Below are 13,422 nucleotides of genomic sequence, written 5' to 3'. Positions count from 1 at the left end.
TATTTTCTCTACATTCCCATTCACATTATAATTTACAAACTTCTGTTCTTTGATCATTGGTGCCTCAGTACCTTACTTGCCCTTCTGCATGCCAATCCTTTGATCACTTTACAAGCAACAGATGAACTGAATATTAATCAAATGCTTGGATTTTGAACTAACTTTATTATTAAGTATTACCTAATTTCTATCCACCTGCCAATAAAATTAATCAGATAACAGCTTCCAGGCCACCCTCTTATTGTTGTTCTTGTATGCTCTTCAAATATAAGAACATTCAAGCCAGTATATGGCATCATCATGGGCATGAATCAGAGGCTGGCTTGGTGCAGAAGAACCATCTGGCTGTTGGCAGTACAGAGATCAGGAAAGTGTCATCAGAAATAAGCCAACAGCCTGTAAATCAGGGCATATAAACAAGTATAAAAGAGGAAAGAATGCAAACAAGGGCAGTGAAATTTGGGAAGCAGAACAAAAGTGATGTATTAATAGCTGCTACTACTATTGATCAATGTTTGCTACACCTCCCAAACCAAGCACGGGGGTCCAATTCCTTAACCAGTACAACACTCTGTTTTTTCTCCTGGAGGCTCAGAAGGCTCAGGGACCCTGTGTTAAGTGCATATGCCCAGGGTCGGTCCTAGGAAAGGCCCTTTTCACTAACTCATTTTTGGGTATGCTGATGCAAAAAAAAAAAAAAAAAAACCTAGGCAGAATTTGGGGATGGAGAAGAAAATCTCCTGCCACTAAATAAATGAATGTATAACTTCACTCTGAAGTGAAGTTGGCTTTATCATTGTCATTTCTGGAGGTCCCTCAAGATTTAGTTATGCCAGCAGGCCTGGGAACCCTAGGGACAGGTGAACTAGTAAGGTAGCTCACTATTTTTAACATCCCTTCATAGGATGCTACTTATTTATTTCTTCCTAAATATATATAGACAAATACATTCTTTTTTCATATTTGCCTTTGAATACATTAAGAAAAGGTCTGATGACCACAACCATAATTTACCGAAGATCTCCAGTTTTCCTCATGCCTTTGGATAACTTTCAAAAGGCAGATTTTTCCAATGATTTCAGAAAGTCTACATGTAGGAGAGAACTGAATGACAATCAACCTTCCTCTGCTTGCTATCTTAAAATGGCAATCGGACGAACTCTCTAGCTCAGTGTTGGTTCACAGCACCAACCAAAACCATTTGGTACCCACATAGGAGTGGGGAATGCATTATGGAAGTGTTCAGTCCAAAGATACTTTTCCTCTTTCAAGAAAACTATTACAATGGCTATCAAGCAGCAATTTATAATGCCCAGACACCAATTAACTTACTGATAGAGATATTCTGAGCACTAAATTCTTGCTTCTCAAATGCATAAAGGTCCTCCTATTTTCACATATTGGCACATAGAACCAGCAGTTGATTAAAATACACATCTGGTGGGCTAATAAGACCCAGAAAGAGCCATGCCTGGATTAAGGAGACATAAATTCAACTATTGGAAGCAACCAAACTCAGAGAGCACCAAAGACCCCTGATTAAACTATCTATATCATCAGAAAGCGCAGTGACTTATATTCACTAGTCGCCTCATATAAACCCTTCTAAACTGTAGGTATTTTTATTTTAAAATACAATGAGAACAACATCCACAACCACTGCCCTGATTTCACATGGATGATATAAATTGTGCATAAGAAAAAATTCTCAATTTGCAACATATAACAGGATACTGTTTTCCTCAGGGATAAATCTAGCTCTTTCTGCTCTATTACTCTGTCTCCTTGAGGTTTGTTTTGATTTTTTTGTTTGATTTTTTTAATGTTAGCCGCTAGACAGAATCAATCACATAAGCAGTAATCCCTTGCAAATGGAACTTAATAGATTTTTGAAAAAGCAAAATATTGACTGACTAGAGCTTAATGGCTCAGGAGCCGCATGAGTCTGGCGTGCAGATTCGCCAGCAGACAGTTTAAAAGCGCACACAAATCGAAAAGGGTAGTAAAATTCCTTTTAAGTGGCAGGCTCTAAAAAACACAGCAAGAATTTCCAGCATTAGAGTCCTTGCTATTTACATTATAACCTTACAAACTTGTCTGAGTGAGATCCTGAATGGATAACTGGCAGAGAGTCAGCTTTTACCATAGCTAAATAGAATGACATCACCAGAAAGCCAAGGAATCTTCAGATGCCCTGAAAAGTTTAGAAGTTTAGATTATGAAAGCTGGGCATGAGACATCTTTTGGTTGAAGTCATCCCACTTTCAGATAAAGAGCACACAAAGGGTATGCACAAAATGAAAAATAGGTGTTGTTTCAAGTTTAGGAAAAGCCTCCCAATTCAATAGATTCACTGGAATAGTCTGGGTTTGCATGTCCAAATGGGACAAAACTTGGAACATCTCACAAATTCTGTATGGAATAAAAAATAATTTTTCTCAAGTCTTCCAGCCATAAGAAAATATGAGAACATAGAGCAAGCAAGGCTTACTCATTTTTCAAACCAAGTCCATAAAGGTAAATTAGGTGATAGTTCATAATATCTACAATCCCCACTGAATGTTATTTTTTGTAATAACACTGAAAACAAATACGGCCCCCACTCCAACAAACATCTGTTTTAGTATATCTGTAGCCTTTCAAGGAGAGGTAGCCCAGCAAACAGCAACTATATCTTTTGGTCCTAGGAGTAAATGCAACAACAACAAAAAATAACAATTACAAGTTACAAGACAAGATGTCAATTATGGCACTAAGAACAGACAATTACTGTTCAACATGCTTCTGTTTTATCTCCAACTCAGAATAAAATTTATGCAACATGAGTTTCTTCAAGCTCAAAAAACTCAAAATAACTGCTTGCAGGCTTCTGGTGGAGATGTAAGGATATGAAATTCCATGGAGAAATAGCTTATCTGCAACTGATTATTCAAATGATCATCTGTGTATTTACACTGAAAGAATTTGTGTTTATGAATTCTACAAAGTTATCTAGCTGATCTGAACTGTCCCCATCTGTCTGTATCATCCCCTCAAGCTCAGCTGCTTCCTACCACCTTATTTCATGATTACTGATTAAATATGTCTAGGCAAAAGAGTTTTGTCAATATGTTAGCCCCCTTTGCTCTCTCTGCGACTTTAGCTGACTGGAGAATGCTGAACTCACCTAGAGGGGTAGAACAGATACTCCTATGTTAGAAGAAAGTACTACTTTACTAAAGGAAATATCCACACTGGACCTCATATCTAGCTTGTAATGTTTCACAGATGTAGATGAATTGGATCACAATTGCAATTTTCTTCTGCATCCAAGAATATTGCTGTATTATTTTGAAGTACAAGGACAGATTCCTTTTCCAATGAAACAACGAAGGCATTTCCAGGAAAGCAAAATAAGCAAATAAATCCGTATTTCCTTTTTACTCAGAAATATTCAATTTAACAGAATATACTTCTGAATAACTGAATATAGGAAGGAGCAGGCTTTTTGCAGTTAAGGTGCTATAGACAGAACAAGGTTCTTCTTGTAGGAGACTTTCAGAAGAGTGCCAGGCTTCCTTCCAGACAGAGCAAATAATCTTGACTCTTCAGACATAGTCAGAAACTTGCTAAAAGCAGAAGCTCATAGACAAGAAAGAAACTATGCATACTTGGACAACCTAGGCAGAAAACAGAAATCAAAGGGTGTTTGAAACTCATTGGCAAGTGTTACTCATCAGGCTCACATTATACATGTGCTAAGGGCCCTGCACTGGCTGTCAAGAAGTGCAATGCAAAATACTGGTCTGACCTAGAAAGCTCTGTGTACCATCATGCCTACGTATCTGCCAGTCCAGCTGGCTAGAATTGGCCTATCTAAGAGAAGGTCTGGTAACCTGAGTCTTCACCTTCTGCAGTCACCTTCTCTTAGGATCAAGACTTGCCTCATCTGTTACAATATTCCAGAAATTGGTTGATGGAACTATTCAAAATAGCATTTGGTCCCTAGTAGGCTGTCACTATCATTTATTTTATTATTATTGAATCAAATAGATATCATTCTAATGTTTAAACTATATGCCTATCTTCCTGACTTTTGAATCAAATTAAAGGTAAAATTAAATTGCAAGATATCAGAATAAGCTCTCCTTCAGCTTCTCTTTCCATTAGCCCTGCTATCCAGGACTTTTAACCAGATGGGGTCTGATCATACTATCTTTGTTTCCTTTTCTTCATTTGTTTCCAGTTAAAGTTATTTGGAACAGCAAAACTGGTATTTTGGAGACATAAGCTTCAGATTCCAACTTTGCCATGAGATAGCTGGGTCTTGGGCAAATCACTTTCTTGTATCCTTTATATAGAAAAAACAAGCATATAAAAGATGAAGTGACCTACTTTACAGGAATACAGTTAGGATGACATAAGGCAAATTACAATACATTTGAAAAGTAGAGAAGAGTCAGAGAAGGCCTTAGACAAAGAATTCAATAATCATACAGTCATTAGTTAAACACCAGATTTATTTTGAAAAGAAGGAAAGGAGAAAGAAATTCAATATTGACCTGCCTTGATTCTATCTGATAGAGAAAAAAGAAAAAAAATGAATATCTGGAGAGGCTTTCAGGATTCCATTATAACCTTCCACAATAGTGTTCCAGTAGTCCTTGCGAAGTCTATTTTTTGAGCTGGCATATCTCAAAGAGCCAACAGAAAATAAAATTGATTGATTTACACATTTATAAAATATTCTCTTGCAAAATTAATCTCTCTGGTTTAGAGATGAATTTTGCAAGAGAATATTTTATAAATGTTTAGTTGAGTTTAGAACAGTTTTCTGCTTGACCAATAGCTCAATGTATACATGAGATGATGATAAAATATCAAATTTCCCATTCCTGATCTCCCCAGTTGAATTAGGACTGCAATCCAGAATTCGCAGCCAAAACGATAACTGATGTGTGGGAATTACAAACCCAAATGAAAAGTATCCATTTCTATCCTTCCCTTTTTTATTTTTCATTTAGAAGCAAAAACTCAATTTTGGTGTTTATACAAGCATTTTCTGCTGGTTCTGTCAATAAATTCTAATGAATTCTGGGCTAAAAATGAACTCTTGTGTTAAATATTTGTAGCAGAGCTAATATTTAAATTTAAATATTTTACAAATATATTGTAGTTGAGTTTTCCAATCTTATAGTTTATTATGGTGAAATTCATAAAATGTCCTGATCAGAGGTAAGGAACCTATATTCCATGAACCAAAAGCACTCTTGTAAAATGTGACTGCTGGATCCTTTGCTGGACTATTTTAAAATGTTGGTGGTAGCCTGGCATAAAGATTATTTCCAGTAATTATAAATTTAATTTCTTCAGACTTCAGACTTACTAAAAGTGTTCTGTGTTGGCTTTGGGGATAGGAATGTTTGTCACTTTTATTGTGCACCTTACTTCTGATCAATAATTTACCACCAAATACCTATGACAGTCATGTAACAGTTATGGCAGCTGCAAAAAGTCTTGTAATTTACTCTGATAATCCCTGATACAAAAACTAAGAGCAATTCAGGTCCTAGTAGCCTTTGCCTGTATTTCATACACTTGTTGCTGTTTTTCCAGGAATAGTTCCTGGCTAATATCCCAGCTTTGCGACAATTTCCAACTTCCTTCAGTAAAATGCTCAGCTTCCAGGAGGAAATTTACAGAGCTCTTGAGTTTGAGAATTGTATTAAGAATTCAGAATCCAACATCTACAGCTCAAAGGCCATGCAAATTAATGAAAAGAAAGGGAAAGCTAATAAAACTACTGCTAAAAAAAGAGTATTATATAGTGCCTCAATAAATGATATGTATTTTAATACATAATAGAAGAGAAAACTTAATTAAAACATAAATTAATTACAATGCTTATTAATAAGGTAGCAGTGCTAATGGGTTTGTGTTATCACAGTAAGTAACAGAGGAAAGGTATAGCTACATATAATATTATGAAGAAAATACTATCAGTATCAACTTGCCTACTGGTATTTGCCGGGGACACATATTCACTTTATGTCTAATATCCCTGCAATTACCTTAAAGAAATCCCTATTTTACAGACTGCTTCCAGCTTCTATCCAATGATGTGTATTAAATTTTTGGTACACTTGTAACAACATGCTTCCTTTGACCCAAAATGTTATCTAATTGGTGGTGTTGGTAGCAAACAAGCAAAGCATTGATCAATGGTCGGTGGAAAAAGCATAGAGTTGGGAAATGCACAAAACCCTGGGTCACAGTTTTTTCAGCACACAGAGTACTGAGTTGGTAGTCATGATCTAAAGAAAAATGGTATGCAAGAAAGAAAATAATAACTAACTTATTTCCATACTTTGTTTACATATCAAATAAAACAGACCAAATATCAACTAATCTATCAAAAATATAAAATATGACTGCTGTTTAGAAAAACAAACATTGTCAACTTCTACTTACATTTATTTACAATGGACTGTACTCAAGGATGACATCAAGACTGTTCCTGAATAATGTGTAAATTAACGTTAAGGAATTGGAATTGTATGTTTCCACTTGCACAGATATGAACAAATGGAGGAAAGAATGAGGGAAAGGTAACTTTTTCACTAGGAACTTTGAAAGTTTTCTAGAGTTGTCCAACCATTGTGCCCCCCAAAACAGTAATTAGGACTGATTTTATATCACCACAATGGTTTTGGTGATACCCCAAAAATACTATAAATCACTGGTGGAGAAAGACTTTTCCAATGACAGCAAAGCTTCGCAACAATATATACTTGTGTAATTAATAACAAAAAGCAATTATAAATTAATGTAGGATAAGCTTTGAGTTAGATAACTAGCAGTACATTAATGGGAAAAAATCCCTAATTTTAAAAACAGAAATTTACTCATAAAGACTTTGGGAACCTAGAAACCCTCAGAGAGTAGCACAATGCCTTGGCCACTTCTACTTACCTTTGTGGAGAATCTGGATCAAAGCAAGTTTTCCTTACATTAGTTACTTTGGGATTACAACAGTCTCCATCATCAAAATTGTGGAGCATATTATTGCACTCCATATTGCAAACACCATCCCGACGCTCCCAGATATAGCAGCGCCCCAGCCAACGGCAGTCACCACCATCGTAGCCTGTCAAAGGGTGCTTGCACTCAGGATTGCAAAACTCATTGCCAATTTTTCCTGGCTCACAGTTCATTAGAATCACACGGTAGCGGAGCAATGAATTGTATACTTTGTGAATTCTAAGTTGCCAAGTGATGTTATAGCGGCCAAAGGCCTCGTTCAGGGCTTGGTGCTGGTGGGCAATCTGTTCCTCACTCACAGTAGGATGGAGACCATCATCATCATAGATATTGACAACCTGATAGTGCACTACTTTCTCATTCCTTAGCGGCCAGTGGGTGTTGTAATGAGATATCAATTCCACATTATCACAGGCAGTCTGTCCACAGAGTGGGGGTATAAGTGGAGACAGAACTTGAGGTTCTGGTCTATATATCATCTCCACTTGTGGGTAGACTCCATCCTTGAATGTTACCCACTGCTGCTGCAAATGGCTGAACTTTGCACTGAGCAATAAGGAAAGTTCTCTGTCTTCAAACTTTCCCAGGAAGGCCCTCTGAAGTTTCTCTTGGGGCATAGCAATGTTCCAAAGGGCTAGCAGAGCCAGGTAGCCTCGGAAGTTGAGTCTGTCTGAGCTGCTGCCTCCCAGGATCAAAGTGCGGCATGAGGCCATGAAGGGACTGTGAAGGTCACCGGACTGCTGGGAACTGCGAGCTACCCGCCTGCCATTGATGAACAGAAGCATCTCCTTCCCACTGTAAGTGGCTGCCACATGAGTCCATGTATGGAGCTGGTAACGGTGATATGCCAATATAGTGGCAGATTTCTTGATACGGTCTGTACGGAGTGAGAAGAAGAAACGGGCATTCTTTCTTTCAGGATTCTCCTCCGAACGGATGCCCAAAGTCCACCCCTTATCACTGCCAATGTGAGAGCAATTGTCAAATACACCTGAATGGAGAGGACAGAGAGAAAAAAGAGAAAAAGAATGCACTATAAGGAATGCTAGTAAAAGTATTATATCATCTCCCATCTTAAGCTCAGAAGCAGTATAAACGACATGGCATAGCTACAGCAAAATTACATATTTAAACTGATTGAAATGTTATTTCCACCCCACCCCAAGTCTCTTGGAAATTGCAGTTTAATGAAAATAATTTGTCTAATGGCTTAGGGTTAAAAAAAAAAGTAGACACTATTTGCATATCACACTGCATCAAGTATTGCATTTAAATTGTTCCGTTTTGGAGCCAGCCTTATTCCTTTGCCAGTGGAGCTATCCAGAGAATTGGTGCTGACTGAGCAAGTAAAACCCCAGAGGAGCATTATAGCAAATGGCTCATACTGACAATTCGTGGTCTCAGTCCCATCTGTCTTTGCTATCCCATGGCTATTCGTTCTTCTTCTGGAAAACAAATACTTAATACAATTGCTTGCTGAGACAGTTGGATATACTAGGGAAGATCACTTTTCATTCTGCAATTAGGCCACCATTATGTGGACATTAAGTACCTGCAAGTATTTTGCATAATATATTCCTGCTTAGTGTTGTTAGTAATATTTATTATTATATGCAAGGTAAACAAAAGCTGGCAATTATTAAATTACAGTGGCACAGAGAATTTTTCAAGTATACACTCTTTGCAACTAGAAAGGTGCTATTTAAATTAAATGAAGTAAAATTTGAAATATTGCAAATGGCTCATTAATGTGATGAAACATAAAATATATTTCACTGTTACTCCTTGTGAGCTGCTTGTCTGTTCTCCTTATAATCAATAATTTGAGGTCTTGGATTGGGAATCTTGTAGATGAAACAGACCATTTCTGACCAGGACTATATATAGTTAGGTCCAAAGAAAGACAGAATAAGAATATATGAAGTAGCCACTGTTCATGGGATCAGTGTAGCATACCTGACCTCAAAGTCTTAACCATCTACCTAATTAATAGAATACAACCTTCTGCTGGAGAAACACACATCAGATCCACATAATGCCTGCCCTTAACATTTACAGAGGGCTTCCAAAGCTCACTCTTACAAACTTTTAAATACAGATAAAAAGAATGCAATGTTTTAGCTGTATATATAAAGTAAATGCATTGTAATACTGTCATTCAAGATTGGAGCAATAAACTATTTTAACAAATGCAAAAATAAAACCCCAAAGACATTTTCAAGTGCTACAAAATGTACTAATGAAAAACTAGAACTCAACAGTCTCAAAAATGCATGCATCTTCACTTCCTTATTGCTGAAATATTAACATGGTAGGGAAAAAAAATAAGAGACTATTTTTCAACCTTGAATACCAATTACTTTCCCAGTTTATCTGTAATTCAGTAATATGGTGGAAAAATCTACAAATGTTGGAGCCAAAACTTTTGGTGATTAAAACCTAGCTCTCGCACAGGATATAAGAAAATGAATGTGAATATCTGAAAAATGACCAATTCTTCTGACATTTGTACTAAATGCAAATTGCAAGATACTTCAATCACAATCCTTTTCTTCTTCATATGAAATTAAATACTATGGTTCAGAAATAACAAAAAATAACTGGAGGGAGAAGGTAAATTTAGTATATTTATTTTACTCTGAATAGCTTTGAATGTTGAATTTTTGTTTCCATTTCATGAATCGTGATGTTATGGATATTGCTTCCAAAAAGAAGTGTTATAAGGTATTTGACAGCACAATATGTCAATATGTTCCTATAGGAAATTTTATTGTTTCTGACCATTTCCTAGGATTTTAGTAAAACATTTCACATACTTACAGTTTAAGAAGTGTTGCTTAATCTAATAAAATAATTCTAATGTTAAATATTCCATGGCAACAAGCAGCTTCTCCAATGAAAGCTTTCATCTGATAACAAAGTCATCAAAATACCTGAACTTTATCATTGCTTCAAAGCAGTGTTTCTCAAAGTGTGGTCTGCGTACCATTGGGTGACCGGTCAATATCTCCTTAGGTGATGTGCCACAGTCTCTCAGATGAAATAAACCAGGGATGTCCAAACTTGGCAACTTTAAGACTGGTGGACTTCAAATCCGAGAATTCCCCAGCCAGCAGAGCTGGCTGGGGAATTCTGGGAGTTGAAGTCCACCAGTCTTAAAGTTGCCAAGTTTGGACACCCCTGAACTAAACAAATATATTATGGTTCATTTGCCCAGAGAACAACAAAATTACTTTTAATTAAGACAGAATAAAATAATTCAACTACAGTACAGCTTTTTTTTGTCACTGGGAATCAGATGGCATATCAATTTACTATTATGGTTGGTCACATACTTAGTCAGATATTTAGATTTGATTTGGCATTTTTATCCACTTCTATTTGCAGATCATTGTACTTTATGATTTTCTCCAGTTCTCTCTCTTTTCTTGTGCTGTCTTCAGGTACTACCACATCTACTATCCAGATATTTTTCACTTTTTAAAATCAACAATTGTTAAGTCTGGGATATTATCTGTTTGAATTCTAAAGAGCACTTTAGGTACTTTATTTTCTATTATTTTATTTTATGGTCCCACCGGTTCTTGCTTGCAGGCAAATTGTATTTCTTGCAGAATTGTTACTGTTATTTTTCGGACTATAAGACCCACCAGAGTTTAAGACGCACCATGATTTTGAAGAGGTAAATTTTTTAAAAAAAGTTTTTGTACTTTGCAGACCTCCCAAACCCTCTGCATGCCTCGTTTTTTGCAAAAAAAAGGGGGGGTGCATGCAGAGCTTTGGGAGGCTTGTAGAGTGCTCCAGGGGGCTGGGGGAGCAAAAACAAACAAAAAATGGCCCGTTTTTGCACAAAAACGGGCTGGGTTTTGCAAAAAAAAGAGGCCATGCAGAATTTTGGGAGGCTGGTAGAATGTTCCTGGGGTGGCGGGGGGCAAAAATGAGCAAAAAACTGCCAGTTTTTCACAAAAACGGGCCATTTTTTGCAAAAAAAGGGGGGGCCTGCAGAGACTTTGGGAAGCTTGTAGAGTGCTCTTGGGGGTCGGGGGGCAAAAAAGAACAAAAACAGATGGTTTTATGCTCGTTTTTGCCCTCCCAAGCCCCCAGGAGCACTTTGCAGGTCTCCCAAACCCTCTGCACGCCCATTTTTGCAAAGGGGGGTAGGGTTTAGGTAGGCCAAAAATGCTGTATTCAAAGTATAAGAGGCACCCGGATTTTTACCCTCTTTTTGGGGGGAAAAGGATGCATCTTATACTCCAAAAATATGCTAATCATTAGATTAATTATAATATTGTAATATATAATAATAAATAAAGATGTCACTGAAGATATAAGCTGTTCCAGGTAAAATTGCCTTTTGCAACTGATTTATGATATTTTGTCAATGTCAATGGTGTTCAACTATTAAATATTAAAGGCCTTTAAAATTACAAAGACAACTATATAATTATAATATTATTTTATTTGCCAAAATACATGAATTCCCATATCACTATAGGATTTGTTTGTTTGTTTGTTTATCAAATTTATTTGCCAGTTCAAGTGACTTTGAGGTAAACATATGTTTATTTAGTGATTCATTACACAAAGTTTGAGAAACAATACTCTAAGCTTGCATAAAGTTTCTATCACAATCTCACTGAATTCTGTTTAATCTAAACTTCTCTTTTAAGGATCAGAGTCATCATACTAAGCATGAGACATATTTCTCCCTTCCTCATTACATGAGCATTGGCATACACAGTAACTTAATAGTATAGGAATGTCTATCATGCATACTTTTCTCAATATTATGGGGGAGAAATATTTGTTGGATCAAAAACTCCAGGAACATATTTACTTTCCTAGATAATTTACATCAGAATATTGAACTGGAGGAGTATATTAAAATATTTGTTTGTTTATTTTATCTATATAGCCACTCAGGCAGAAAACAAATAAAAACTACAATCACAATCAATAATATTAAAGTAGCAAAAAGAAAAGAACAATTGACACCCCAAAAAACTCTCAATCTTCATTTTAATCCTAAAGGAAAGATTAACTCTGTACTGTTTGTACAAATGCATCTTCATTGGCAGTCATTTAACAAATACCTGAATGATGGTGGCACTTCCTGCTGTTTCTTCCTGATTAATTTATTATCTTGTCCAAGCACACAAATATCTGAGTGAATCAAAATTCTCTCTGCCCACTTACAAATTTCTTGAAACTGTTTCCACAGATCCTTCATTGCTGTAATCAGATAGTGATAAACATGCTTCCTTCTCTTGTTGTCTTTCAACTTCAACACCACAAGCTTTATCTTGCTACAGATTCCTGCTCTGAAAACCCAAAGAATCTGCTTTGGAAAATCTCAGAATGCTTTCAGGGTCTTGTCTCAGAAGCCAGGCCAGCAAGTGGGAAGATGGCCAGGAATGTGTCTGAAGATGGGATCAGAGAGTTCTACTCCAGCAACAGCTTTTTCTAAATGGTAATATACAACTTTAATGAATGAGCAGTTCCCATGATCAGACAGCCAGCAATTGGGAGGTCAGCAAAGGAACAGGTAAACAGGAAGTAGAAACAGAAGAAGCAAGAGATAGGATTTGGATGCAAAAGTACCTGGTACAAGTCTAACACAACCATCTCCCATTTTGCAAAAGATGTCACAGAAAGACAACTTCTTACATCTCCAGCCAACCTTATTTTGAGACTTGGCCCCAAATATCAAATCCACGAAAAATAGTGAGGTTGCTACTGAAGGGGGGGAAAAACCAATCCTAAATTGGATTATTAAAACACAATTGGTATTTATGAAAAAAAAGGAGAGATACTAATATAAAACTGAGGCTGGTGCTCTTAGCAAAGTTGCTCAAGAAAAGTTACCATCTCCCTACAAGTTCCTCTCAAGAAGACAGAAATCCATGAATTTTAATAACACCTTCTCCCATAATTAAACTACTTCACCCACTACTACATTTTTCCCTTTCATTTATTCCATATTATTTCCATTTCCATCTCTTCAGCCCCTTTTCCCACATTTCTTTATATACTCAGTCACATGTTTGTCATAATCCTGTACTAGTAACTCACTTTTCCCCTTCTTCTACCAACTGACCTGAGCATTCAAGATGAAAATAAAATGGGCTGTTCTCATTGCCCAAGAGGGAAATCAATCAATCTATCTATCTTCCACGTTTGTAACATTTACAAGTAACTCAAGGCAATGAACATATTCAACATATCCTTCCTCCTACTTTCCCCACAACAACAACCCTGTGGGGTAGGTTTGGCTGAAAGTGACTGGTCCAAAGTCACCCAGCTGGCTTTCACAACTAAGCAGGGACTTGAACTCATGGGCTCCCACAGCCTGGTGTGCATTGACAGAATAAAACTATTGTTTTTTCAGGACAATAATCGAAT

The 13,422-nt window shown here is 36.7% G+C and overlaps 1 protein-coding gene across 1 annotated transcript in view; it reads right to left on the bottom strand.

The window, feature by feature from the left end:
- PAPPA2 (pappalysin 2) overlaps positions 1–13,422 on the bottom strand; it is a gene marked incomplete at its 5' end in the record, with an annotated part of 152,127 nt that overhangs the window by 128,177 nt on the left and 10,528 nt on the right. The window contains one exon of the mRNA XM_081948792.1: positions 6,952–8,011. Coding sequence (XP_081804918.1) covers positions 6,952–8,011 — 1,060 coding nt within the window. The remainder of the gene's footprint in view (positions 1–6,951; positions 8,012–13,422) is intronic.

The sequence above is a fragment of the Natrix helvetica genome (genome assembly GCF_964273705.1).
Source record: "Natrix helvetica genome assembly, chromosome: 3".
In the NCBI taxonomy this organism is placed as follows: domain Eukaryota; kingdom Metazoa; phylum Chordata; class Lepidosauria; order Squamata; family Natricidae; genus Natrix; species Natrix helvetica.
This window is presented reverse-complemented; position numbering and strand designations above follow the sequence as displayed.